The sequence below is a fragment of the Charadrius vociferus genome, unplaced genomic scaffold (genome assembly GCF_000708025.1).
Source record: "Charadrius vociferus isolate BGI_N301 unplaced genomic scaffold, ASM70802v2 scaffold436, whole genome shotgun sequence".
NCBI lineage: Eukaryota > Metazoa > Chordata > Aves > Charadriiformes > Charadriidae > Charadrius > Charadrius vociferus.
The window spans coordinates 3,647,035-3,672,577 of NW_009649187.1; the positions used below are offsets into that span (position 1 = coordinate 3,647,035).

At 42.1% G+C, this 25,543-nt stretch overlaps 1 protein-coding gene across 1 annotated transcript in view; it reads left to right on the top strand.

The window, feature by feature from the left end:
- Positions 1–18,211: 18,211 nt before the first annotated feature.
- ARHGAP22 (Rho GTPase activating protein 22) overlaps positions 18,212–25,543 on the top strand; it is a 131,260-nt gene continuing 123,928 nt past the window's right edge. The window contains exons 1-2 of the mRNA XM_009888712.1: positions 18,212–18,221; positions 20,336–20,535. Of these exons, the coding sequence (XP_009887014.1) occupies positions 20,356–20,535 (180 nt within the window). The 5' untranslated portion in view covers positions 18,212–18,221; positions 20,336–20,355. The remainder of the gene's footprint in view (positions 18,222–20,335; positions 20,536–25,543) is intronic.

Here is a 25,543-nt window from a genome sequence, read left to right on the forward strand (position 1 = left end):
CCCCCCCCCGGAGTACAAATAAAAATGATGGGTGCTAAAATGGAGTGATGGCATTGCCCTGTGCCCACCCCGCCGGGCTGTCAGCGCACGCAAGAGAGATTTTTCTTCCTTGCAGAGAGCAGTGGGGTCGTTTCTCTCCCAGCTCCCCGGCTCTCACCGGAATAGCTCCCCGGCAGGGATGCAGCGCTCAGCAGGCAGCCCAGCACGCCGCTGCCCTCTGGACCAGCGCACTTGCTATTTCTTCTAACGCACAACCTTATCAGATGCGCAAGCTTCTCGGCGTGTGCTTTGTGCCCTTTTTCCCCCCTGGCTCGGGCTTGGCGAGGAGATTCAGCTCTTGATCTGATCCTTGTGGAGCCAAAGCGTCTGTTGAGCGCGACCGGAGGAAGATGCAGCGGGGGAGTGAGGGATCAGCGCTGCTCCCTGAAAGAGGCATATTAATAACACTGATTCACGGCCAATTAGCAGAAGGAGCCAGGTCCAGCCCTCGTGTCTGCGTGCTAGTGATTTATCGACAGTAATTACCGAGGCACTTAATGCCTAGTTTGGATGGGAATTAATTCGAGGCCGGATAAATAATGCATTAGGGTTTATTTAGCCCCATGTGAAGCACCGCCCCTGAGCCAGAGCTGGAAGTGGAGAGAAGTGGCGTTTGAGCGGCAAGCGGCGGGCGCGGCGATGCGCGGGGCGGCGGCCGGGACCGGGGGAAATCCAAGAGCGCTAAGAAATGCAAGTTTTTAGACCATCTGTGCAGATTCATCTTTCTTTGTAGGTATTCACTGATCACCCTATCAAGTTGTTAGCACAAATGCATGCTTTTCCCCTCAGAAAAGTAGTTGGAAAATGGAATGCTGCTTTTTTTTTTTTTTAAATTAGACTTTAATGAATTGACTGTATTCAAGGTCAGCCAAGCCTGCTTCTCTTAAATGAAAAAAAAAAAAAAAATCCAGTTTGTTGCCCTGAAATTAAGAGTGAATATATTATATATTCGTACAGGGTGGTCAGCTTCAAAACATACTCATTCACATGTGTCTCAGTTTTCTTTTTTTCCGGAGTTCATCAGTCTGAACCCCAACCCAATTCTACTAACATCAGATGTATGAAGGCACATTCCACATGACAGACTTTCCTCTCAGATAGTCAGATTTTTTTAAATGTCCAAATATTCTACATTTAACTTTGCACTCGAGGGCAGCGGGAGTGAGCGGCGCTTGCAAAGGTTCGGGGAGAATTTAGTGTAGGAGGAGGGGACCTGTCCTTGTGTTCACCAACATCGTCTGCTGTGTCAGGGCTGAGCAGCAGGGATAATTCAAAATTTGTACTCTGTCCTGGGACTCGATGGAACCTTTGCACCCCTGTGATGGTTGCTAGTGCCGTGTTTCTAATGCCGAAATTCATTATAACAGCTGGAGACAGTTGTGACAAGTTTACCTGCAGCATCTTGGAGAAGCAGTTTGCTGTAGCACGTTATCCCTCCAGGGCTGGAAGCAGGAGGTGGGGCAAGTCGTTCTCTGCGAGCTGTGGACAAGACAAAGGAAGGAAGGAAGGAAAACCTGCCCTAGGTTTGCAACAGCTGCTTTGAGCGGTAGCTCAGACCAGCGAGGTGTAGCATGCAGTGTTAGTAAAGCAGTTAGATCAGTTGGGGTTGGGCAGAGCTGTTGTCTCCACTCCAACTAGCCTGGAGAAGATGCTATGGCAGGGGATGTATTGTGTGATCTCCTGCTGCAGCACCAGCTCCTTGTTTGACATGTCATTTGTTGAGCATCGTTCCCATTCACAGCCTAATGACAGTCTCAGAGGGATATCACTCATCAGAAAGAGAGGCTAGATTAATGTAATTTAGAAGCAAAAGCAGATGCAGTCAGAGAAGTATGTAAAGATTAATTTTTTCTTCAGCCATGCCAGCGTTATAAAAAAGGAAAGTGTCACTGGTTCTAGCTGCTGTGATTCTGAGACAGGTGCTTCCACCAAATGTCACTTTGCATCATATACATAAAAGCAGTATTACACACTGAACAGTCCTCAAAATACCAACAGCCCATTAAATAGCGGTTAGTATCTTGGAAGAAAGCAGCTTTGTGCCATCTGGAGGTGCCAGGATCAGATATGTACAGCCTCAGCCACAGTGAAGTCATATATACTTATTTTTAGTTACAGTTTTGTAGAAGTTCAGCAAGTCATTTGTCGGTGCTGTCACTTTGCCACCCCCCTTCTAAGGGGTGTCTAATCTTCTTCTAGTCTTTAATATATTTGTTATCCAGCATTCCTGTGTGCTGTTATAGAAATACATACGAGACAAGCTAAACAATGCAACTAGAGTGGTACAGGAAGTCTTCAGGGCAAGGAACACAGTTTTTCACAACTGCATGCCTGCCATTCTTCCACTTTCTTCAATTCACCTGGAAGAGACTAAGTTGTATATTAATATATGTTGAAGCCTAGTTATGGGACAGATATTATTCTAGATCCCTGTGGGCTAGTGATGCTTGAGGGACAAACTGTAGTATACTTTTGTGATTAAATTTCAGTTTATAACAGTATATGTCATTTTCGCAAGGTTTGTTCGATTGGTTCATTAACTGTGCAGGGGTAGGTTTATTTCTGAGTGAATTTAGAACTTATGAAAAGAGCTGGCTTGATGGCTTTTGAAACTTCAGGAATTTTCCTACTTTTACAATGCCGAGGCAAAGTGGTGGTAGCCTCTTACAAAGATTACCAAGTAGGACCTAATCCTGCAAGATTCGTCTGTAGCTCTTGTTCACGGGAGTTGTAAACAGGCAGTGCTGAAGATGCTGAATGCTTCTTGAAAGTAAGTGTCCCACCTTGCAAGACTGAGCTGAATGTGAAATGGTAGTTCATGCTCCCTGGACTGTCAGTTGGGATTGCTAATGAAGGTTCAGGTGGTGGACCAGCAAAGTATTGAGAAGGCTGCAAGAATCTGTTGCTGGCAGTGAGCATCAACAAGGGCAGGAGATCTGCTGCATGAGGTTATCTGACTTCTCAGAGTAGTGGCTGTTAGCTCTGCCATTGAGGACTGAGTTTCGTAAGGGAGGCAGTGTGACTTCTCTGAGCAGACAGAATTAAGAGAAGGGACAAGGAAGGATACTCTGGGTACAGCCTGTGGTTTCACTTGAGCGTGACTGGAGGCAGCGATAAAGCTGAACCTAGAGATGTTTGTGTGTTTAGTGTAGATTTCTTGTGGTTGAATTACTCAAACCACCTGGTGTCTAGCTCTTTGCTTCAAGCTCCCTGCATTTGTGCAAAGAGGAATGCTTCATCAGCTACCCGTGTATTTCCAAATCTCTGCTGAGAATATACTGTCAAACCTTCACTTGTGACATCTGATGCTGTCATTTTTGTTTGACTTGTGTATGGTCCTTAAGAAAGCTCAGGGGTTTAAAGACATTCAGGCTTTTGAAAAGCCTGATTCTGGACTTGAGCCTGACAGCGGGGGGTGTAGTTCTTAATATCTGTGAAAGTTATGGTAGAGAACAAAGATAATTTGCCTTACTAGAGGTAACTGTCAAGTGTAATGAGGTCTTTGCCGTTCCATCACCAAGCTCGCATCTGTAACTTGGAAACATAAGTTTAGAGGCACATCATGTTTTCATAAGACCTAGGAAGGTGTAGAATTTCACAGACTGAAAATCTTAATGTGCGTAAGTGGGCCTTCTGGAATATCATTCATCCTGGCTAGGCCTGAATGGATTTTGCATTATTTTTTCATCTACAGTGTTTTACGTACAGCAACTGGTAGAGTCCAGGATTCTGAAATGAGTGACTACAATGAAAAATACCTATTTTCACATCCTTTCTGTGTGATGGGGCATAGAAATACTGCCTTCCAGTGTGTAGGCAAGACAACTTTCAGGATGGAGAGCAGGGAAAGTAGTTTCCAGACTACATCCTTCAGTCTCAAGGAATGCATTTTTGTTTCATTGTTTTTAAGAGATGAAAAAATTGAAACAAAGCATTTGCTCTTTGGTCTGAAAAGTCTCAAACAGGTTATACCTGCCCAGTTGCATTTAAATATGCTAGGAAGTGGAAGTTGGACTGACTACAAGCTAATGCATTTGTTTTTTCATAAGTGGTGTGATGGGATTGCCCTCCATAGCAAGAGAGTTAGCCTGCTGACATGATAGATTCTTTACACTATTTCTGTCTTCAACACAGTCTGTCTCAGTTGTATAGGTACAAAGAATAAAACTTCTCTCCTTACTGGGACTTCGTACTAATGGGTGTCTGACATTACGGAATTGTATGCACTTCACCAACTTATTATTTCTGTTTGCAGCATGCTCATACATATGTTTCAGTATATTGAAAACTTTCTTCACAGTCATAATAATTAAACTTTTGTTTGTTTAAAACTTAGAGCCTGGAAAATGTGATGGGAGACATTTTGGCTAGCTAGCCTGCTACAGACGAACTGGTTTTACCTCAGGTATCCTTCAGCATGGCTGTAATAGAACAGAGTTATTTCCCTCTCTCTTTTTTTTCCGAGACGTGTCATAATTCAATTTTAATGAAAGGTAGGCTTTAGCATACTTAAAATGTTTCTAAGGATGTTGTATAGTAATGCTGCCAAGAGGGACTTTAAAGAATAAGGTACTATTATAGCCCTCTGGGAGTATGCACATTTACAATGTAAGCTTCATGTGCTTGCAGTGAGGACAGCTAGGTTTTAATATTCAATGCCTCTGCAATGGTGTCATTGTATTTTTTAATGAAAGTGCCGTGTCTTTGATTACAGGAGCATGAATACCCTATATTTAAACTGCTTTCTTATGGCAGTAAGACTAACATGATTGCATGATTTCTCAATCAATCTCTGTCCTATCAATTTTTGAGCTGCTTGGCTAAATCCAACCAGATTTGAAAGCAGAGAAGCAGTGTCAAAATATATTTGACTCCTATAAACTCAAAGAAAATTGGTGGCAGGAGCGAGGAAAGAAAACTGTGTGTGCACCTAGGGAAAATCATCACATAGTACTCAACAGAAATGTATATTCTGAAAGATAACACCCAACTGACCATTCAAAAGACACATACTGGCTGTCCTGTAAGAACACACATATATTCAAGTTAGCCGAAAAGCTAAGGGATGTAGGAATGTACTGGTTTGTCAGGGATGTGGAAGGAACTGGGTATTTGAGGAAGATGAAGAGACAGCATTATGCAAGTTTGAGGAACATGTAGAGGAACTGGGGCTTGAGTGGTAGAAGAATATAAGGCAGTAATCAGCGGAAATCCAGACTTCCTTAATCGTGCAGACTGAAAGCATATTATTTAATTCAAAAGCAAATGACATTTATGAGAATTACAGTAGTACACTTTGGAATCTACATGGGTGTTTTAGGGTTAAAAGTGGGCTTTTGAAACAAATTAATTCTCCTCTTACTGCACTTTGATTATGCCATGAAGCAGTGTCAGAATAAACAAATTAGAATTCCTTTTGTATTAAACTAGGTGGGAAGATAGTTTCAGGAGTGCACCTAATGGTCTCCGGCTGCTAGTGGGTATTCACTCCATAGAATCAGAATTGAACTATTCCAAAACGGAGTCCCCTGAAGCGTATATGTAGCATGGCTATAAGTTCCCTGCCATTAACTAACAGGTCCACTCCTAACGATCTGCACTATTTGCTAATTTAGACAGCTCTGAAGTTGTCAGAGTCACAAGACATTTGTATTCAGAACTCATAATTTTATGTTAATCCATTACTTAGGTGGCCAACAATTCACTACCACAGTATCTCAATTCAAAATGTATTTACCTTTGCACATGCCACGTTTCACAGGTAACATCTACATTTTGTGGATTAGGGAAAAACCCTAGGCCACATATGAAATCCAAAGCAGAGCCAGGATTTGAAGTGAGTTTCCCAAAGTGTGAACAAATACTGGATTATCTTTCCTTCTTATTCAACAGCTTTTCACTGGCCATTTTCTGTCATCAGAACACATTGAACTCAGTAAGAACTTATGGTTAAGAACAGCTTAGACATATAAATGCAACCCTGCAACTTTATTTCTTGAGTAGATGGAGGGCATCAGCATAATAGAATGAACATACTGGTATGAAATTGTGGGGGACACCTCAAGAAACTTTTTTCTGTACCAGAAACGTAGGATGATTTGGGTCATCCCTCTAGAGATTTCTTGTCTGAAGGAAATGATGTTATTAATCACTTCTTCAAGACAGTATTAATCACAGCAGAAGGCTAGCAACCTGTCATGGCTTTCAGGAGTTCTCATCTGTCCTGAGTTTGCCAGGCTCAGGAATAAGCTTTGATGATGAAGAATGACATCTAAGGAAACATGAATTAGGCATTTTTAGACCAGTGAAGGTGACATCTCACTCTGTTAGAAGATGCTGCCTGTTTGGAGTCATATTTGGCCTGGCCAGTTAATAATTCTTTAGTATCACCAACGCACTTCAGGTTCCAGGAGTTGGACCTCATCTAAGAGGGAAACCCACAACACCAGGACCAGTCACAGTTAGCAGGTCAATCTGTACAACAAGCAGAGCTGAGATGAGGCCCAGTGAAGGAGCAAAAAACAGTGGTTAAAGGAGATTTCAACAAAAAGAAGAAAAAGAAACAGTGTGCAACTCAGTTTGTGAAAAAGGACATGTCAGAGAGAAGAAACAGTGAAATAAACGCATTTCATAGGGACCCTGAGGCAGCCAACAGTCCTAAGTGCACTCAGACTTCTCTGTGTACCAAGGCATCAACCCTCCAGCTTCTGGCTGTTCTCCAAGTCCTCCACAGAGAGGAGGCAATTCTGCTGCCCCATGTTTCTGTTTTCCTCTGGCATTAGGGGAGAACTGGTGGCATCTTCCCTATCAACTACTGTAGAGGCCACTACCACGCTGCTGGAGCAAGTCCTGGACCTCAGAGACTGCTCAGTGCAGGCAGCTCCTCAGGCTGTATTCCCTTCAAAGTCATGCTGTATGAAGAGCCCTCCTCTCACTGGCCAGTGAAAGGCAGAAAAGGGCGACTCTCCCATGTGTCTAGTCCCCCTCACCAAACCACAGCTTAGCACCTGCAGCCTCTTAGCTCTGCAAAGAAGACCACTGCCTCCACAGCCCCACACTGCAGCTCTGGTTTGAGGGGCTGATGGTGCACACAGCTATCCCAGAGCATGTGGGAGGCCAGCACCTTGGCACCTCCAGCTTACCAGGCAAATAATAACACCCAGCTTCCTATTCCTGGAACCAAAGTAAACAGACCTGGAGCTGTGAACTCCTCCAAACACTTCCTTCAGCCCCCGAGAGCCCACCAACGTTGCTGGGAGCACACCAACCCCCAGGGCAGGGAGCAATCAGTGTGACTAGCTGCAGCTGGCATGGCAGGGCCGCCATTAACAAGGAGCCCAGCTGTGAGGGGGAGCTTCCCCACCCTCCTTCCTTTAAATAAGTGATTCTTTAAGGCAGGGGAGGCAGTTTCAGGAGCTGTGTTCTAGAAAGGTATGTGGGTAAAAGATGATGATAAAGTGCTGATAACTATGATTTGGTTTATGGCTTGTGAGCTGGTGGAGGAAGGAGTCTTGTCAGGTGCTGGGGAGGAAGAGGTGGCCCTGACTGTGGTGTGGGTCTGAGTTTTCTTTTTTTGCTTTGGAGAAGCACGAGATAAAGCTGCTGAGTTGAGTTTAAAATCTTTAAGGCAATGGTAGAGGGGCTATGGAGGGAGGCATTGGGGCTGGAGCTGGTGCACTGCTAGATTAACAGCCCTGAAGGCAGTGGGAAGAAACAGGCTCAGACTAGAGGGTAAAGCATGGGGAAGAAGTGAACAAGGAGGCAATTGGGTGTCCCTTCTCACTGTGTGCAGCCTTAGGGAGGTGAATGAAGGAGGGAATTACTTCTGCCCCTTGGTACCAGGTCAGTTTTCTGGCACTGTGCTGCTTTGGTGCAGGGGTTTGTGGCAGTGAGCTGTATTAACCGCTGTGTGCTGCAATTACTGGGGTTTTTTTTGTTGTCCTGGTTCAGCGGCCATGTGCATATACAGAAAGTGATATTTGTAGGATTCCTCCAGAGAGAGGTTCAGATTCCCACTCTTGCTTTGTGGTGTGTCCTGTGAAGAAGGACATGGGTTGTTCAAAGGTGTAGTCATCTCATCTCTGGGGAGATGCCCCTCTCTTTCCATGTAGGATTCATGGTGTGTGCTGAAGTAAGTACTGCTCTTGGCAATAGCAGCTTTCTACCCCGACCTGAAGGCTCAGGCAGGAAATCACTCCTTAGGAAAAGCCCTGAAAAGTTCACAGGCAGGCACTAGCTTATTAAGCACAGGCAATCTGGACTTGAAATAATGAGCTGTGGCCTTGCCTCCCGGGGAGGGGAAGGGGCCTTGAGAAAGAGCAGTAGTTCAGCTCAAAGGGTAGCAGGACTGCTGGGGAGCAAACTTGTTGGGGGCAAATTAAATATTAAAAAATGAAAAAGCCATAGGCTCTCTAATTACTTGTAAAACACCCACTGAGTGAGTACAGGGTGAAACTGGCAGGGTTGTGAAGAGCACAGTGGAAGCACTACAAATACTAGCACCTCTCTCCTGAGAGGTCAGTCACCTGCTACTCTTAGTGCCTATATATATGTATTCCTCTTCACTGTGAGGTTACTACCAGAGTGACTTTTTTCCTTGCTGGCTTTCCCTCTACATTCATGGTAGCTGACAGGCAACCATAGCAGCATAAACAGTTCAGTTTTTTTCTCCAGCTCCTTGCATTATGGGTGGAGGTAGTTTGAGGTGACAATAAAAGCACTTGCACACTGTGGTGGGAAGGGGAAACCCCTTGGTGAGGCTGCAGTGTGAGCTATCTGGTGAGCTGGAAAAGGAAAGGATCTATGTGTAGACTCTGCCCAGGCCTGCATATGTATTTAAGGGATTTAACATGGGGGAGGGAAGGTGCTGCTGGCAGTCCTTCTACTGTGTGTTCCTTCCACAGAGCTTTTCTATGTGTCTCTTGCACCCAAGAGGAAGTAAATTGGTCTTGAGTATCGCCTCTCTTTGGCTCTTTATAGGGCTTTGCTGCAGTTGAAAAAAGTTACTTGTAATATCCTTCCTCTTGAATGAAGGTGTTTAAGAATGGTTTATGCTTCAGTAAGATAGTCATCTTGTGAACTGGTATTGAAGTTTAAAGAACAAACCTATGGTATAAGGAGCTAAATGACAAGGAAGGATTGGGTTGATCGTGATCTCTTTGGGAAAGCGGTAGGTGCAGGTTTAATACTTACTCCTGTGCAGACCACTAGTTTCCGAGGAGACACCATTACCTTATTAACTAGAGACGTCTTGTTACAAATACGTACAGCAAAATAACCTGAATTGGGTACTTAGGTTCAGAGTATGAATTAATGTAGGAGTAAGAATTCCTGGATTTCTTCTGCCTTTTTTCCCCCAAATCAACCCTGGTGTTAGGGCAAGTCATTTAGCCACCTGTTGTACAGAGAAGGAAGCAGGTTTTGTTTGCATATTGAAAGTAGGTACAACAAATGGGCACATTAAACTCTTGGTTCAGTGCTCTGCCCTGAGAAGTAGGGTAGGAATGAATACCTTCCTGATGTTTGGATGAGGGAAACAAGAGGAATGTAATGTTCTGGCTGAATTTGGGGAATTTTATTGCTGAAAGTGGCTGGGCCATGATGTTGCTTCAGTCTTATAGCCAGTTGCTGGCAGAAGGCCTTGACAAAGTTTTCTGTACTCTTGATTATTTTTTCAGTCCAGAATAATTTTGGGGAGTGATATCCCATGGAGTGTGGCACACAAACATCTTTGGTGCTTGTAACAGTGTAAGTTACTAGTGATGCTGGCAGCCACTTCAGTGTCTGAATAATATGGACCATGTGCTTGGCATGGCACAGGCATTAGTGTTTATTATAAACACATGGGTGACTGGAGGGCCTATGACTAGCTTGAGTTGTTATACTGTAGTGGACCTATGCTTGTGCTGCATCTGTAGTGCTGAAGAGCTGCAGTCTTGACCAGGACTCCCAAAGTACTTGGTGCTGTATGAGCTTGGTGCTGTATGGGTACAGTCCCAGCTCCAGTCTGAATCTTATCGTGGTCAGTGTTTTGTTTGCTCCACAGACCGCTATGGCTGGGAAGGCTATTAAAAACTAAGTCTCAAAGCCGTACCCATAGGGAGGATTGCTAATTGCAGAGGGAGTACAAGGTATTCATTCAGCCTTCCCTCTGTGACCCCATTTGACTCACTAAAATAGAAGGAAGAAAAAAAAACTCTGAGATAACTTCCTGCCATTCCATTGAGTAACTATTCTTATAAAAAGCTCTCACCTTGTCAGTGAAGTGTGGGAACATGAAGCTGGGTGTATCAGCAGAAGGAAAGAGTAGTGTGGGTTCAGGGAGAGGGGAGTAAGGCTTCCCTCTTCTGGCAGCCGTGAGCTGTAGCTCAGCATGGTTGCCCATGGAAAGGCAGAGCTTTGCCAGCAGCAGAGATGCCTTCAGCAGTGCTTGTCAGGTAGGTAGTTCAACCAGATGGAGAAGATGTACAGCTTTCAAGAAATTCTGCCAAGGTTCAACGGGAGTGAAGAGCTGGTGCTTGTTTGCTACATGGTTTTGTAGTCCATTGTGTGTGACAAGTGGGCAGGCTTTATAGCGACACACTAAATGGCTATGACCGAAGTTTTGTTCTGTCCCCTGAATAGTCTGCAGTGGATCCAGTTGGGAACTATCAGAGGATAGTGCACATAAAGGGACCTGAAAGTTAAAATACAGTCTCTTGCTGTGAGCAGGTTTCTGTACTTGTGCTGCCTATCAGTATGGTCTGTAACTCTGATTTTGCAGTAAAAAAAGACGAAGCATGTCAAGTTTGGGGTTCAGACCTGTTGGTTAGAGTTTACTCATGATCAGCAAGAAGAATAGGTAAGTGTCAAGGTAAAAATATCCTTCACAGTTGTCCCCCCTCCCCACCCCCCAAAAAAATATATTTAATCTCTTTTGGTAATGAAGCTGACCTGAACCTGCTGTATTACTTGAGTGGCTAGTATTCAGTTCACGAAGCTTGTAGCTCTCTAACCTTGCTTCAAGAGGTACAGAGTATTACCTTGTTGTTCCTTGCCTTTTGTGTTTATAGTCATTGACTTGGAGAAAACTATGCTAAATGTGGTGCTTAAAATATGACCTACAGCAAGCCATGCAAATCTACTTTATCCTCCTATCTCTAGGACAGAGAGGAGGCCACTGTTAGTGAAGAAAAAGTTGGGAGCGTGATGAAGGCAAATTTGAATGGTTGTGCTCTAATGTATTTTGTGCTCTCTGTCATACATAAGCTAACTTATACTGCTGCATGTGTTTGGGTTTTTTGCTGTGGTAAAGTGTTTGATGCTGGAAGGAAGGCATAAGCATTGCACCCCTCAGTGTAGTTAGGTGGTAAATGAATGATGTCTTTATGACTTGTCCTATTGCAGACTTTTTTGCAATAGTGTCTCTTACCTGTTCTGTATGTATTTCTATTTGCACTGTACAGATGCAGCCATGCTACTACTTCGGATACACTGGGAGCAGTAAAACTAGAGATGGGAATGGCTGGGTTCAACAGCTAAGACTTAAAATCTTCGATGAAGAAAATAATTATTAGTCCCTACTACTATAATATCTAAAAGCATCGCTATCTACTGTCAGTTCTACCAAATGTGTGACTCTGTCCTTAGCCTAAGCTATTGGATCAGTAAGGGGATCCTGTCCACTGTCTTTCTTTGGAGTAGTTAGGGTTGTCTACATAGGCATCCATTTTGGTTTGGATCAATGGCATGCTTTTGAAGGAGATCTCCTGATCTTTCCTACCTATCATGCTTTGGTTGGTGTTTTAGCATAGTCTTGGATTACTTCTGAATGAAAAAGCACTCCATCTGCTGTATGTTTCTATGGTCAATCCAAATAAAATCACTGAAATAAGTGTTGTGTAGATGGTGGGTCTGTGGCATCAGCTGTTCCTCCTGACTTGTTCCACCCTACACTCAGTGTGCTGTATTACTTTGTAATATAGACCTAGCCGAATTCCCCAGTTCTGCACAGAAAATGCAGGCTACCTCACCTGAATTTTAAGGTTTATTCATTGACAGATGCCAAAACCCCTACATATTCCCACAACCTGGGCCAGTAATTGAAATCCTTTTGAAAATACAAGGTTACGCTCTTATTCTGTGCAGTTGAGACCTGCTGGCCTTCTTGCTGCTAGTGACAGCAAAATAAGACTGGGACTTCTTTGTACAATGCGTCAAAAGTCTCCAGAGGTCAAGGAATTCTCCAGACCCTGAGTGAAATGTCAACCAACAAACCAATGCCCCTTTACCTATATGATAGCAGCAATGGATTACCAACGTTCTTGCCAGTTCTGGAATCCAAGATGCCATGAATGTGTAACAATTGTTTGAAGATGAATGTAGATTGTTCTTCAGGAGTACAGGGCTAAATTATCCCACTGACTGTGTAGGTTTTTTTTTTTTTTTTTCATTTTGTGGGGTGAGTTGCATTAACTATCAAATAGACATGAGTTTTCTTTGACTTGTGGAAAGGCCCTACATTAATGTATATCAGTATGTGCTACTGCATGTGTGTGTTTTGATTCAATAAAGACAAGACATTACCAGGTCACCTGTTAGCATGTTTCATGGAAGCCTTGGAGCTTTCTTTATGTCATTCTAAAAGATAAATAAGATTGATGCTGATTCTTGTTTTCCTTCAGCCTGATCCCTCTACTGCCTTGTTTAGGTGTGTTACCTGCATACTCTTGCAAAGTAACTCTGATCAGTAAAGTAGCTTTTATGGTCACGTTGCATGGGTCACTGGAGTATAAAATTATTTTTCTGATTTAGAACATGCCCTATACAGAGCTGACTATACCATTTTTAAGGTGGTGAAAGGTCATAGCTGCTATCTCAAACACTACAAAGATGACCAAGATTCATTTCTTCATGCCAGTCGGGAAGCAACTGTCCTCAACCTAGTGTGTCTTTGTCTCTTGGTTCTGAGCATGTTCTGTAAATGCTGTGCTGGCTGTAGAAAGCAGGCATAATTGTCCTACACCTTCTATGAAAGCAATGCTGCATGCTTATTGAAGATTGATGCAAAGATCTGAGCTAGCTCTGATGACTCTATGAAAGGCTATAGGCAACTTTAAATGTGCGTTGCTGTGCCTGAGCTTATGGCATGGCAGGGCTGTATAGCTTTCAGTACCAGATGTAGTATGTGTAGTACAACAGTGGTGTTGAGGTGTTATTAACCAGCTAGCTAGCAGGAAAGCTTGCCTCCTGTTCTGGCAGGTACTGTCAGCGTGCCCACTCTTAAAATATGATGGTATGGAGAATGTATGCAGTCTAGTTTTATTCTTCAGAACTCCTTGGTGCATGTGCAGTTCCCTTCTCTTTCCTTTTTGCCAGTGAAAGAGCTGACTGATCTGGCAGTGCAAAAGAGATAACAACCTTTATAAAATAGCAAACATCTTGAAAGCAGAACCCTCAGCGTTTGGTCTTAGGATTTCTGGGAAGGGGTGTCTTGGTGACAGGGTGATCCTTCATGAACAATCTATCTGGGCTCCTTTTTGGGGTGATTGATGCATCTTCTGCTACAGTGTATAGTTTGGCTCTTGTCAGAGTCCTTCAGGCTGGCTCAAATTCTTTGTCTGTTGCTAAAATGCACTTTTTAGTCATTCCCTTGCTATTCAGATCTTCCTTCAACCATCTCTTTGCTCTTTCTGCTCAAAAGGCTGTCTGTGCGGTTGGTGTGGTGTTTTTTTTGTTTGGATGTTTTGATTTTTTTTGTTTTTAAACAGAAGGTGTCTTACTTATAGGTAAATATCTATAACCAAAGTTTCTGCCCTGCAGGTAAGGACCAAAAGGTATTTTACCCTGTATATGTAGCCAGTTTCTAATGGCAGTTATCTCTAGTCTGGGGTGAAATTATACTAGTTTATGTTGGACTTCAGATTTATTAAGTGGCCTTTGGGAATGCAGTTGTTCCCACAGGAACTTAATAATATCAAGTAAATATTTGTGCAAACAGATCCTTTCTTCAGACTGTCAGAACCTTTGCTTGGCAAGCCTACCTGTTTTGGTATGTGCAGTCAGGTATCCCAACCATTGCAGCAAATAAGGGTTACTAGGCAAACATAAGTAAAGCTAATTGTTTCCCTGCCTTTTCTTCAGTTGGATGATAAGGTTACAGAACTGCTTCCAGTGTAATGCATATATGGTTTCTCTTGGAAAAATTATGGGTTTCCAGATCCACTTATTTTTCCTTTCATTTTATGCAGCAGTATCTGATGGGTGGCCATGAAAAATAATTTTCCCGAGCAAAATATCCTTTCATGATTTGTCTTTCTTTCAACCAAAATAAAAATAAGGAAAGGAAGTAGAACACAGAACATCATCTTGGTCTATAAAATGTTCTGAATAGACAGGTGTAGCTTTATTGACTAGAAGTAATGGAGCACAGCCTGCTCTTATGGTAGTGTTTCTGAACGTGGTAAGCGTCCTCCAGGTCACAAAATGTGAGTGGGTATGTGGGTGTGTAGCATCCTTTTGTTTCTGTACAGATTGCTACTCTATTTCTCTTGAGAGGAACTAAAAGCCCGTGCCGGTTTCATGTAACTGGTAGGTTTAGGCAACTAGAAGACTATCTCATCACCAGCCGCTTCAAGCATTCTGCCTTTAACTTCTTCACTTACTGTGTTTCAAGATACGAAATTCTCAGATTGTATTGAGGAAGTGTCTTTGTTTCATTTGTGCTCACTGGCTATGGTATCTTAGCAATCAAATCCAAACATACACACAGATGTGTAACGGACACAGAAAACAAATCTAAACCAAGTATTTTATTTCCTACAACTTGGTGAAAGGAAATGCAGTATTTCTTCTAAGGCACGTGACTCTTGTGTTTTTCAGTGCATCCATTTTTCAGGCAAAGTTTGAATTAAAACAACTGTGAATATTGTTTACAGTATGTGAAACCACTTCCCCTTGTGGCTAGTACTTTAAACAAGGACTATATCAGAAATAATATGTATTGTCACTATGTCATTAGACTGAAGAAACAATAGAGCAAAGAGCTCTCACTTTAGGACAGTTTGTCAGCCAGAATCAATTATAATGGCCATATTGATTTAAGCTAACTGCCTATGAAATTTCAAAAGATTACAACTTTAATTGATATTGAATTGCATTGACTTGATTGATTTCTGTGTCCCTGATTTAAGTAGGTACTTATTGATTGCTCAAATCTGTAGTGGTGTTCAGAGCTGAGAGCAGGAGGAGAGCAGAAGAAATTGTATAATGCTGCCAGGCAGAATTAAGCTCAGGAAGGGGGATGGTATGGACAGGGAAGGGAGGAAGTTGTCTCTGTTGTTATGTATATGCTTAAGGTGGAGAATAGATGTGATGAGAAAACAGGAATGTGTGTATTGCTTGGAGGCAGGTCTTAGTTGCAGAGGAACTCTTGTAGAAGTGTATGGTGCTCTGTTAATGGAGCAAGGAGGAGAAATAGAGAAAGAGAACCTTTAGACAGGGCTGAGTTGGGATGGAGATAAGGATTGCTAGCTCTGTAAGGAATGGCAGTGTAGCTCCATCCAATTTGTTGAACCTGTTGGAGGAGTAAGTCCAGAGGAGGGCCACGAGGATGGTCAGAGGGCTCGAGTGCCTCTCCTACGGACACAGGCTGAGAGAGCTGGGGTTGTTCAGCCTGGAGAAGAGAAGGCTCTGGGGGCACCTTATAGTGGCCTTCCAGTACCTAAAGGGGGCCTACAGGAAAGATGGGGTGGGACTCTTTATCAGGGAATGTAGTGATAGGATGAGGGTTAACAGCTTTAAACTGAAAGAAGGTAGATTTATATTCGATATTAGGAAGAAATTCTTTCCTCTGAGCATGGCAAGACACTGAAACAGGCTGCCCAGGGAAGTTGTGGATGCCTCACCCCTGGAAGTGTTCGAGGCCAGGCTGGATGGGGCTTTGAGCAACCTGGTCTGGTGGAAGGTGTCCCTGCCCATGGCAGAGGGGTTGGAACTAGAATATCTTTAAGGTCACTTCCAACTCTAACCATTCTGTGATCTGGTCCATGTGCTTATTGGGATAATCTTTAAGCTTCCTATTAAAGACATGGCAACCAAGTGTGGGGTTTTGGATGGGGAGCTTTAGTGTAGCCCAGGCATTTTCACAACAGGCATTGATCATCGTGCTACTGCCTTTGCTTGTATTCATCCTCCCATCTTCATCTAGATATGAGAACTTCCATATGTCAGTGTCACTTCCAGTCACAGGAGTATTTTCAAGGTCTGCTGTTCTAATTCTTGCCTTCTAATGATTTGTCATCTCCCCCAAAAACCAGGCTTGGCTCCTTGTTAGTGCCACCTGTGGGCAGCAAAGATATTGGTCTGCCTGGTCTGTTGTAGTCTTGCTGCTGTCTAATTGCCTTGTTTGCCTCCTTCTGAGTGGGTATGTTCTGTGGTTGGCATTTCAGTACTGCTATACTGTGCAAATGAATCCTATGCCTTTTTCCAAGGAGAGCTTGAAATCCTTTCTACATTGATTTGTGTTTAGAACTTATGAGTATGGCTGAACCAATAATCAATTAATGCAATGTGAAGAGCAAAACCAAACTGTGTGGTGTTATTGAAAAGGCATTACTGGATCAGAACTCTAGAGCATGGAAAGTATTTGCTAAGTTGTTGTGAGCCCGATTTATTGATTTGTTTTCTTCCTTATGCTCTGCTGATTCCATAATTCTGTTAAATACGTGAGCACTAAGAATATATATCTACCATTAAGAAGCAGCAGCTAGATGTACTGGATCAGATTATCAAAGCAGATATTTTGATCCCAGTAGCATGAGACACCTGCTGCTTTAAAGGCAGGCTGTGCTCATCTGTGAGTTTTCTTCTGACCTCTATGCAATTATTGTATTCTGTGAAGCATGCAATATAAACATCAATGCTGTTAATAGCCATGAATAATTCCTCCTAAAAATTTCTATCTTATCCATGTTGTTGACTTAGAGATGAGATTGCTAAGTATCTCCCTAATGAAATTACTATTACAGTCACGACTAGAAAATCTGAGGAAATGGAAAGCTAAGACAGCATGAAGAATTAACAGCCATAGCAATTGACTAATACATGGTGTTGCTTAAAATAAAAATATGAAAATATACGTTCTCCAGTGACCAATCACAAAAGCCTTAACTCTTCCCTATAATAAATAATTACTAGGTAGAGCTGTGCCAATAATACCAAAGGGTGCGTGAGGGGAAATACAAGATAACATATGTTGGGTTATTCCAAAGCTAATGTTTGATGTCTTTTGTGAGGTCTGTGTCAATATAGATGCTAAAATAAAGGTAGTAGGTTTCCAGTTAAAAAAATCTAATTTCTTTTTGGAGGAGTCGTGGAGGGTGAAGTAGGAAAGGATTTACATTAACTATACGCAAGTCAGGAAAACTGGAAACTGCTGGAGATGCATGCTTAGTCTGGAGAGTGCTGAGGTGCTTCAGTGTGGAGATGACCAAGGTGCTTACTGAAGTACAGATTTTGGAGTTATTAGGCTAATTGGTTAGGTTAATAGTAAAGATGTTGCCGAAGAAACATTATAGTTCCATTTGGAAAAGTGCATTCTTGGGATATTTGTTCTTGTAATAACATATGTTGTAACGTGAATGCGGAAAGGAATCTGGGGCAGTCTAAACTAGATTATAATTTGGTCCTTGCTGCAAAACATGGCCTGGGACGAGGCAGAGGTGGTTCCTTCAACTAAATCCTTATGGGCCTCTGCAATAGCGATTTAAATGTGAAAAGTCAGTTTTCTTACTACATGCATGTGAAATAGGATCCTGTGTTTCTTGGCAGTGATAGGGGGGAGGAGGAGACGAAGTTGTTCTAGTATTTTTTGTAATCATCTGCTAGAGGGCACTGTGTTGCCAGAAAGGGATGTATTAAGGCATAAGGGTCGTGAAAAGCAATTCCTTATATATTTTGCTGGAATGAAAATGCCTGTCTGATAGCTCAGACTATAGTGAGTAAGTTTAGAGAATAAGCCTGGATATGTCAGAGCCTGATTTTAAGTGAAAACTGTATTAAATTTTTTAATTGTTTTGGCTATATGAAAATCAGAATTGAGCAGTGCTGGGCTACTTAAACGAATCTGAAGTTTACCGGTAAACTTCACTAATGTAGGACTAGTGCTGTATGTGAGCTCAGGTTAAATTCAGCAAAGTATTTTAGCCAAAAATAAGGGAAGTGCAGTTCTGAAAAAGCTGTGATACTGCATCAGCACTTCTTATATATTTTCAGTTTTTTAATTAAGTTTTAAAGTGAAGCTGAAAACAAAATAAAAGCAATTTCTTACAGCAGGAAATAGGTTGAAACCTAATTTTGCATGATTGAGGCACAAGGCAAAACCTATTATTCACAATTGGGAGTAGCAGAACTTACCTTAGCAGTTCAGAGAAATGGGGGGGGTGGGGGGGGGAAATCCCTTCTGCCTATTGGACAGGGCTTTCATTGAGTCTGAATTTTAAGATTAACAAAGGGATGCCATCTTCTGCCTAGAAAAACAGGAAGATGCCAGAGGCCAGGCTGAGTGTCTACTGCACGGTTACAGGAGAGGCTAGCAGATTTTCAAGTGTGTATGGGGGGGATGTATGATACTTTACGAGTGGAGATTGCTGTTGTTGAGGCTTTTTGATAATGGATGATGTGGTACCATTCAGATCTGTCCTCTGCTGACAGAAGTGTTTAGTGTGTAAAAGTGCTGGTTTTATATTTCTTTATGAAGCAGAACATGATGGCCTGACTGCCAGGTCATGGGGAAGGTCAAAGTAGACTTTATTATAGACACCAATGTGATTTCCCTCACTGGATTACACAGAGGATGCTCTCCAAAGATTTGACCTCAGTCCTTTATTTGCCTCTCCTATTGTGGTTTGCTTCATGGAAGAGAAGAAACAGGATCAAGCTTAATGTTGCTATTGAGATTTTTTTTTAAAACATTTATTATTATTAAATTTTTATTCCCAAACCATGACCTCCACTTTCTTTTTCTTTCTTTGGCATATGTTGTCAGTTCCATCACTGTGTGGTGAGGCACCAGGGGCAGAAACCAGAGTCAGGGGGTAACATCAAGGCCATATGTCTTAATTGTCTGAACCCAAAAGAGGCAAAACTAGACAGTACTTTGAGAGGCAGAGGGTTGCCCTTTGTGACAGGCTGAATTAGCTGTAGTGTATCAGGGATGCCTGAGTAAGAAGCTTGCCTGTTTCTTAGCTGCAGCAGTTTACAGTGTTAATGCAAGACATCGATGTAGATTTACTGGTACTGGCCTGTAAACTGTAGCCCTGTTTCAAGTGGGCAATTATAAATTATGCTTTAAGTTGGCTGAATGTAGAAAATGGGAAGGAACAGGATCATGTTAGCATTAATGAAGGAAAATGGCATGAGATATTAAATAACTGTTACTATAAGATACTTCATAAATCCAAAGGAAGTAGAGATGGAAAAGACCTATGGGGTTATCTAACCTATCCATTCTAGAGGACTAGCTTGTTGCCTGTTGTATATAATCATTATCTGCTACTCCAGACTAGCTTTAAATACCCCAAGCTTCCATACTCTTACAGCAGGCACGTGGGAAGAGAAGAAGGAAAGGGCAATAGAGTTTTTTTCTCGTTGTGAAACCTTTCCTGAGATTTACTTGTGGTTTTTCTCTATTTTGTCTTTTTCTGACATTGAAGAAAAAAAAAAACAACCTGAAGAGTGAGGTGATTTTAATCGTTCTATCATTCTGGATAGCTACACTGTCTATATGTGACTATACCCTTTTTGAATTTTTCTCAGTTTGGAATCTCTTTTCTTTCTTCTCCTTTCCCTCCTCTGACAGCTGGTTTCACTGGCTAATCACCCCAGTAGTGATAGTGTGTGGAATGACAATATTTTCTTATGCTCTCTCCTTCCTCCTCTTCTGTTCCCTCTGACCACACTTATACATCCTCACTGGGTAAATATCCCTTTATGAGAGCAATATCGTTATTTGCATGTAGAGCTGCAAGGCAGTAATGACTTACCCCCAAAAAAGGTAGTATGCACAGTGGAGCCTTGATGGAGGTATTGTGTCACTTAGAAGGCTGCTAGAGTGAGCAGTACCAAAAAGCTGATGTTTGTTGTGTCTTTGACTCTCATGAGCTTGAATGTACGCCCTGAAAAACAAGTACCTGCTCAAAGAGGTAGCAGGCATGTAGTGGTCTGTCCATGTCTGAGAAGTATGGAATGGTTATTTAGCCTCTCTGTGTGTTCTTTTCCTTATTTATTTATTTCCTTTACTCTGTAATTGCTTTTTCAGCCCGGTCAAAGAGTTTGGTGATGGGTGAACAGATTGGGCCTCCCTCCAGACCTTCTTCTCCAAACCCTCAAGAACGTGTGCTGAAGTGTGGCTGGCTGAAGAAACAAAGGAGTATTATGAAGAACTGGCAGCAGCGGTGGTTTGTGCTGCGTGGGGACCAGCTCTTCTATTATAAAGATGAAGAGGAAACTAAACCTCAGGTATGAATAGAGAACTGTAGGGCATGTTGGTTGTGACTTCTATGTGCATCACAGTTACTACTTTGATTGACAGCTCATTTCAATTGCTCTCTATCCTAGCCAAAACCATACACACTTAAGGAGTTTCAAAGGTAAGAGATGTTGCAGGGAGACCTAGCTGCTACCCAGGCAAGTAGTAGAGCTTGGGAGAAGGTTAGAAGGTGTTTATGTACCTGTTAGTCATGCTGAGCTCCAAATTTTAGTATGGTCATTGATAAGACTGGAGTTTGACAGGAAGAGCTATAGAGTTCCAGACTACTGAGGCAGAAGTAAAAAACCTTGCTTAGTCAGCTGGGATTCATTGTCTCCCAAATAATCCATTGTTAAGCAGAGAGGTGAGCCAGCTGCTTAGGGCAAGCTTGTGTGGGTAGAGTATATAGATTTTACTACATGCCAGCATGTGACACTTGAGAATGGTCTGTAATATGTGTTTTAGTGTGTTTTATATGCACCTGAGAGTTACTGCTTTTCTGTGCAAATTTTGAGGAGAAAGAATTTACACAAGGCCCTGTGCTGTCCATATCTGGAAGGAGTAGTCTGTGTCTGGCAGCAAAAACTAATTTAACAGACAATGTGACCTACAATGGGCAAAAAAATGAAACTGTCTGAAGTTTGTCTTTATCAAAACTTTTAGACTTTATGGAACATGAATGAAAGAGAAGAATAATTTTCCTGGTGGAAACCACTGATTGAGTCTTGCTGCACAAAGTGTATTGGACACTGTCATAGGACAGTCCCAAAGTAGACCATGGGAAGAAAATGGACAGAGGAAAGGGACACAATCAGAATATTTAGGAGCTAGCAAAGAGAGAAAAGGTCATCTAGTGGTTAGATAATCTAATAACAACCGCTAAATGGTAATTGAATAAATTGAACCACAGTAGGGCTACTTAAAATGGTAAGTTTAGATCAGCTGTATCAGTTTGTCCATGGGACAACAAATGTGTGCAAGAAAGCTTTCCAAAGCACATTTACCCTTGCAAAAGACTTAGGAGATGCTAATTAATTATGTACTGAGTAGCTGTAGGGCAGTTTGGTGATCAAGGGTAATAGACAGTCACCATGCAACATTCCCATGGGCACATGACATGTTTAACTTGCAACTTTTTGGTAGTGAATATTTTACAGTTTTGAATAAAGTGAGCATTGGACAAGTATGTATCTCAAGTGTAAATGAATGGAATTTTTTACTAAATTCTTGCTACTTCACATGCCTTTTGTGAGTGTGTTGCTGGTCTAGCACTAATTTCTTACAATTAAATGTGTTTCTCTAAAAAAAGTTATAATGAAAGGACAGTGTTCCTGCACCTAGGGTAAATGCAGAGCTGAGGACATTGCAATGGTCAGTCTGGACCCAGCACTAAATTCAGGATGATTTTTCTACTTCTCTGACCCTTCTATATCTACATCGCTTAGTGGGTGGATGCGTTTACTCTACAGGTTGGGATAAAGCTTATAACTGAGATGAAGAATTTCTTATTCAAGTTCTTCGATAGGCCTGTAAAATATGCTTGCGACATTTGAGCTAAGGGCTTTACTAGTTGCTGTAGCATACTATGCAGCATATTTCATGTAGTCATTGTTTTGACTGTCAGGTCTCTAACCAGAGTCATTGAACAGAGGGAACATAATCGAATAAGCCAGACGATGTCCCTGTACTGTTGCCTCCTGATGAGTCAGTACAGGCATTACAGAGTGACAGACAGCCTGTGTTAATATCATCACCATCCACACACTCATTATAGCCTATTATTAAACTGCTCTATGCAGCTGCATGCTTAACTGTTACACAAAAATTTCATTGTGGAGGGAGAACGGAAATGAATTTTCCCCTGTGAGCCTGACGCGTGCATGGTAGATGCAGGAGGATGTTGGCTGCATCTTATGTTTTGCACTTCCCTAATCAGGGATTTGATCCATCGTTATGGATAGTCTGCTGTATAAGGGCTAGAGAGGCTTGAACTTGATGTAACCTGTTGTTGCTTAGGACTCTGCAACAGCTGGATTTTGCATGTTTAAGACAAGCACCTTCCTATACAATGCACAGGGAGAGCTGGGTGCTTCCGAACTGTGTCAGTGAACATGATGAGGGAGGAGCTGCCTCAGGTAGTCACGTTGGAAGGGGTTTCTTTAACTCTGTCCCTTTTTGGTGACAGGGTTGCTGTACATTTATCACTGGAGGAAACCATATTGTATAAGATGATACAGGGCCTGATGCATCCTGACTGTTCTTGTAACAGTTCCAAACTAGGGTTTGCCTCTAACTTCAGCTAGGACTGTATGCATCGCAGAGATGAGATGTACTTTTGCAACATGTGAATAGCTATTGCTTAGGATTCTCTGGAATGAAGGGACAATGGTATAGGCATGCCCACACAACTTAGGAAGACAGCTGTGACCCTGGAAGGCCTTTGTTACAGGCCATGTAAATATTTTCATCAGTATATATTAATGCCTAATTTCCTTCGGCTCTAAAGATACTCGTGCTTCTTTTAAATCTTTCTGTTTTAAAAATTAAGTATGGTCTGCAAGCTTGTGTGCAAAAACTAAATCAATAACTTCACTGACATTCCGATTGATCCTCTGTCTACTTGATTATTTATATGTACTCTGGAAGAGTGTCATATTCTTATTGTTTATCTGATAAAGTCAAGTGAAATTTATGCCATAATGCTTCAAAGGAGAAATCTTAAACAATGTCTTCTTGTTTATGGATGTTGCATTGCCTATTTTTATGAAAACCTGTGTTTCCATGTCCTTAGAGTAAATTGTAGATATTATTCCCTTGACAATAATGCTGAAAAGAGGGATCTGTGGTCTAACAAAAGATTGCTGCAGGCTTACTGGAGTGAAGAGGAGTTATTCTATGGTCTTAATGGATCAAGTACTGTTGAAGGGGTGTGTGTTTGTGTGCCATATGACATAGTTGCAGTTGCACAGTCCACTCCATCAGACTGATTTCTGTGCCAAAGGTTAGAGGGTGAACTTGTAGCCATTGCTTTTCTTGAGTATTTTCTCAGGTGCCCCTATGAGGAAAGGGGGAAGGGAGGACTGACCTGCAAAGAGCTTTTGATGCTCCTACTAACTCTGTCAATATATGTGTAAGGTTTTAAAGTAGCTTTGGGTTTGTTTCTGTTCCCAGGGTAGGAGGTAGCATGCGCCCCTCTCCAATTTCCGGGGGAACAGAAGCCACTCTGCAGCTAATTCATTAACCTTTCTTTCAGTGTTGACTTGGTATGATAAAAGGCATTAGTGCATCTGTAGTGAGCTTGAATTTTGCAACTCTAGAAAACAGTAGAATTTTCTAGAACGTGACTGGACTCTGAAGATGATGTTGTATATGATACTTTTTGGGTTAATTTCTGATGCATTTGCAATTTTGTCTTGTTGCCTTTCCAGTGTTTTCCTCTTCTCTTTGGAATGCCTTCAGTATGTCTTCTAATTTCAGTGAACCTCAAAGTCAAAATGTAGGACAATAGGATTGGGAGGGAAGGGTGCTGAAAGTTTATCCTGTTCTGTTGACTTGTTGTTTTTCCTTCATTTTAAAACTCACAACCATTCTAGATAAACCACTCAGTATGGACTTTGCGAAGTACCCTCCTACATTGTGTCCTTTTTTTTCCTTTGTCATTTTGCTCTCTGTTCCTGGCCTGAGACATGAGGATATGAGTCAACAATTTACTTATCAGTTGAACCATGGAGGTCTGTCCTTAGCCTGCTTTAAATATGAGGCAATTTGACTTCCATCGATGTCACTGACACTAAGGCTAAGCCTGGTTGTTGGTTAGCTTGGGCTATTTGATCCTTAGAATTCAGGGTCAGAAATAATTTGTTGGTATAAAGCTGTTGTAGAAATTTTGTTCCATGTTCAGTTAAAATAAAGATGGTCATGTGGTCAGTTCATCCTTGGCCTGGGATTCAGAAATGCATACCTGAGGGCAGATTTGAGCCTTGCTTTTTACCGCCCCTCCCATCTTGTAAGCATTTCTAATAGTGACTCAAGTGCTGTGTTAAAGGTAATGGTATGAGAATTAGAATGATCAGTGTTCTGGCACCAACTGTGTTTGCTGAGGGACTCAATCAAGAAAAGCTTTCCACTCATGTTTCATGTTAAAGCTTTTCTTTACCAGATCTTGGCTCCACAGAGCCTGGTACAGGACTCCTCAGTTGGTTGTGTTAGGGAGGACCACATACCTTTAAGGTATGAACACTCATCCTCTTTAAGATTCTTCCTCAAAGAACCAAGGCCTTGAAAGGGGGCAAGGTGATGCTATCATCAAAAATTGCATTTGAACCTCCAGCTTACTGGAAGGTCTGTAACCTATTGCCTGGCCCTTGAGCTGTTCAGCCATCTCAGGCTCCCAAAGCCTGAGGGAGGGAGGAATAACTTAGTCATGAACTGAAGTTTATTTCTGGGGCATGCTTTGGCATATATCAAGCTAGATCTTGGGAAATTTAAACTGATTTAACCCATCATTAATTTACTGCCCAAGCAAGATTGCTAATGCAATCTGAGTGGATGGTAGACAAGGACACATCAATCTGTTTAAATTTAGTAATGTCTTTCTACCAGTGACAGCAACTGTCAGAGTTGATACACCCTCCCTGCTAAGATGGATTTGGGTTTTTTTCTACCTTTTCAGCTGTGTTTATTTAAAGTTCTCCACAGTGTGCCAGGGAGATTGGACAGCTGTGAGCTAGATACTCTGTTACCCTCTGGAGAAGCATTTCATCCCCTAAAAGGGCTGGTTATATGAGGCAGAAGAGCTCTGCACAATTCCTGATACATGCAGAGAGAAATGCACAAGAAGGTGATCTGAAGACCTTTGCTCTCTATATATACACCTATGACCTAAAAGTACTACAGAGATGGGTCTAGGTTGCAGGCTTCTCTTGTTCCTCATAGGTAGAGTGAACATTCCTCAATTTTTCTTTCTGAAAAACAATTCTGGTTCTATTGTTTCCCTAC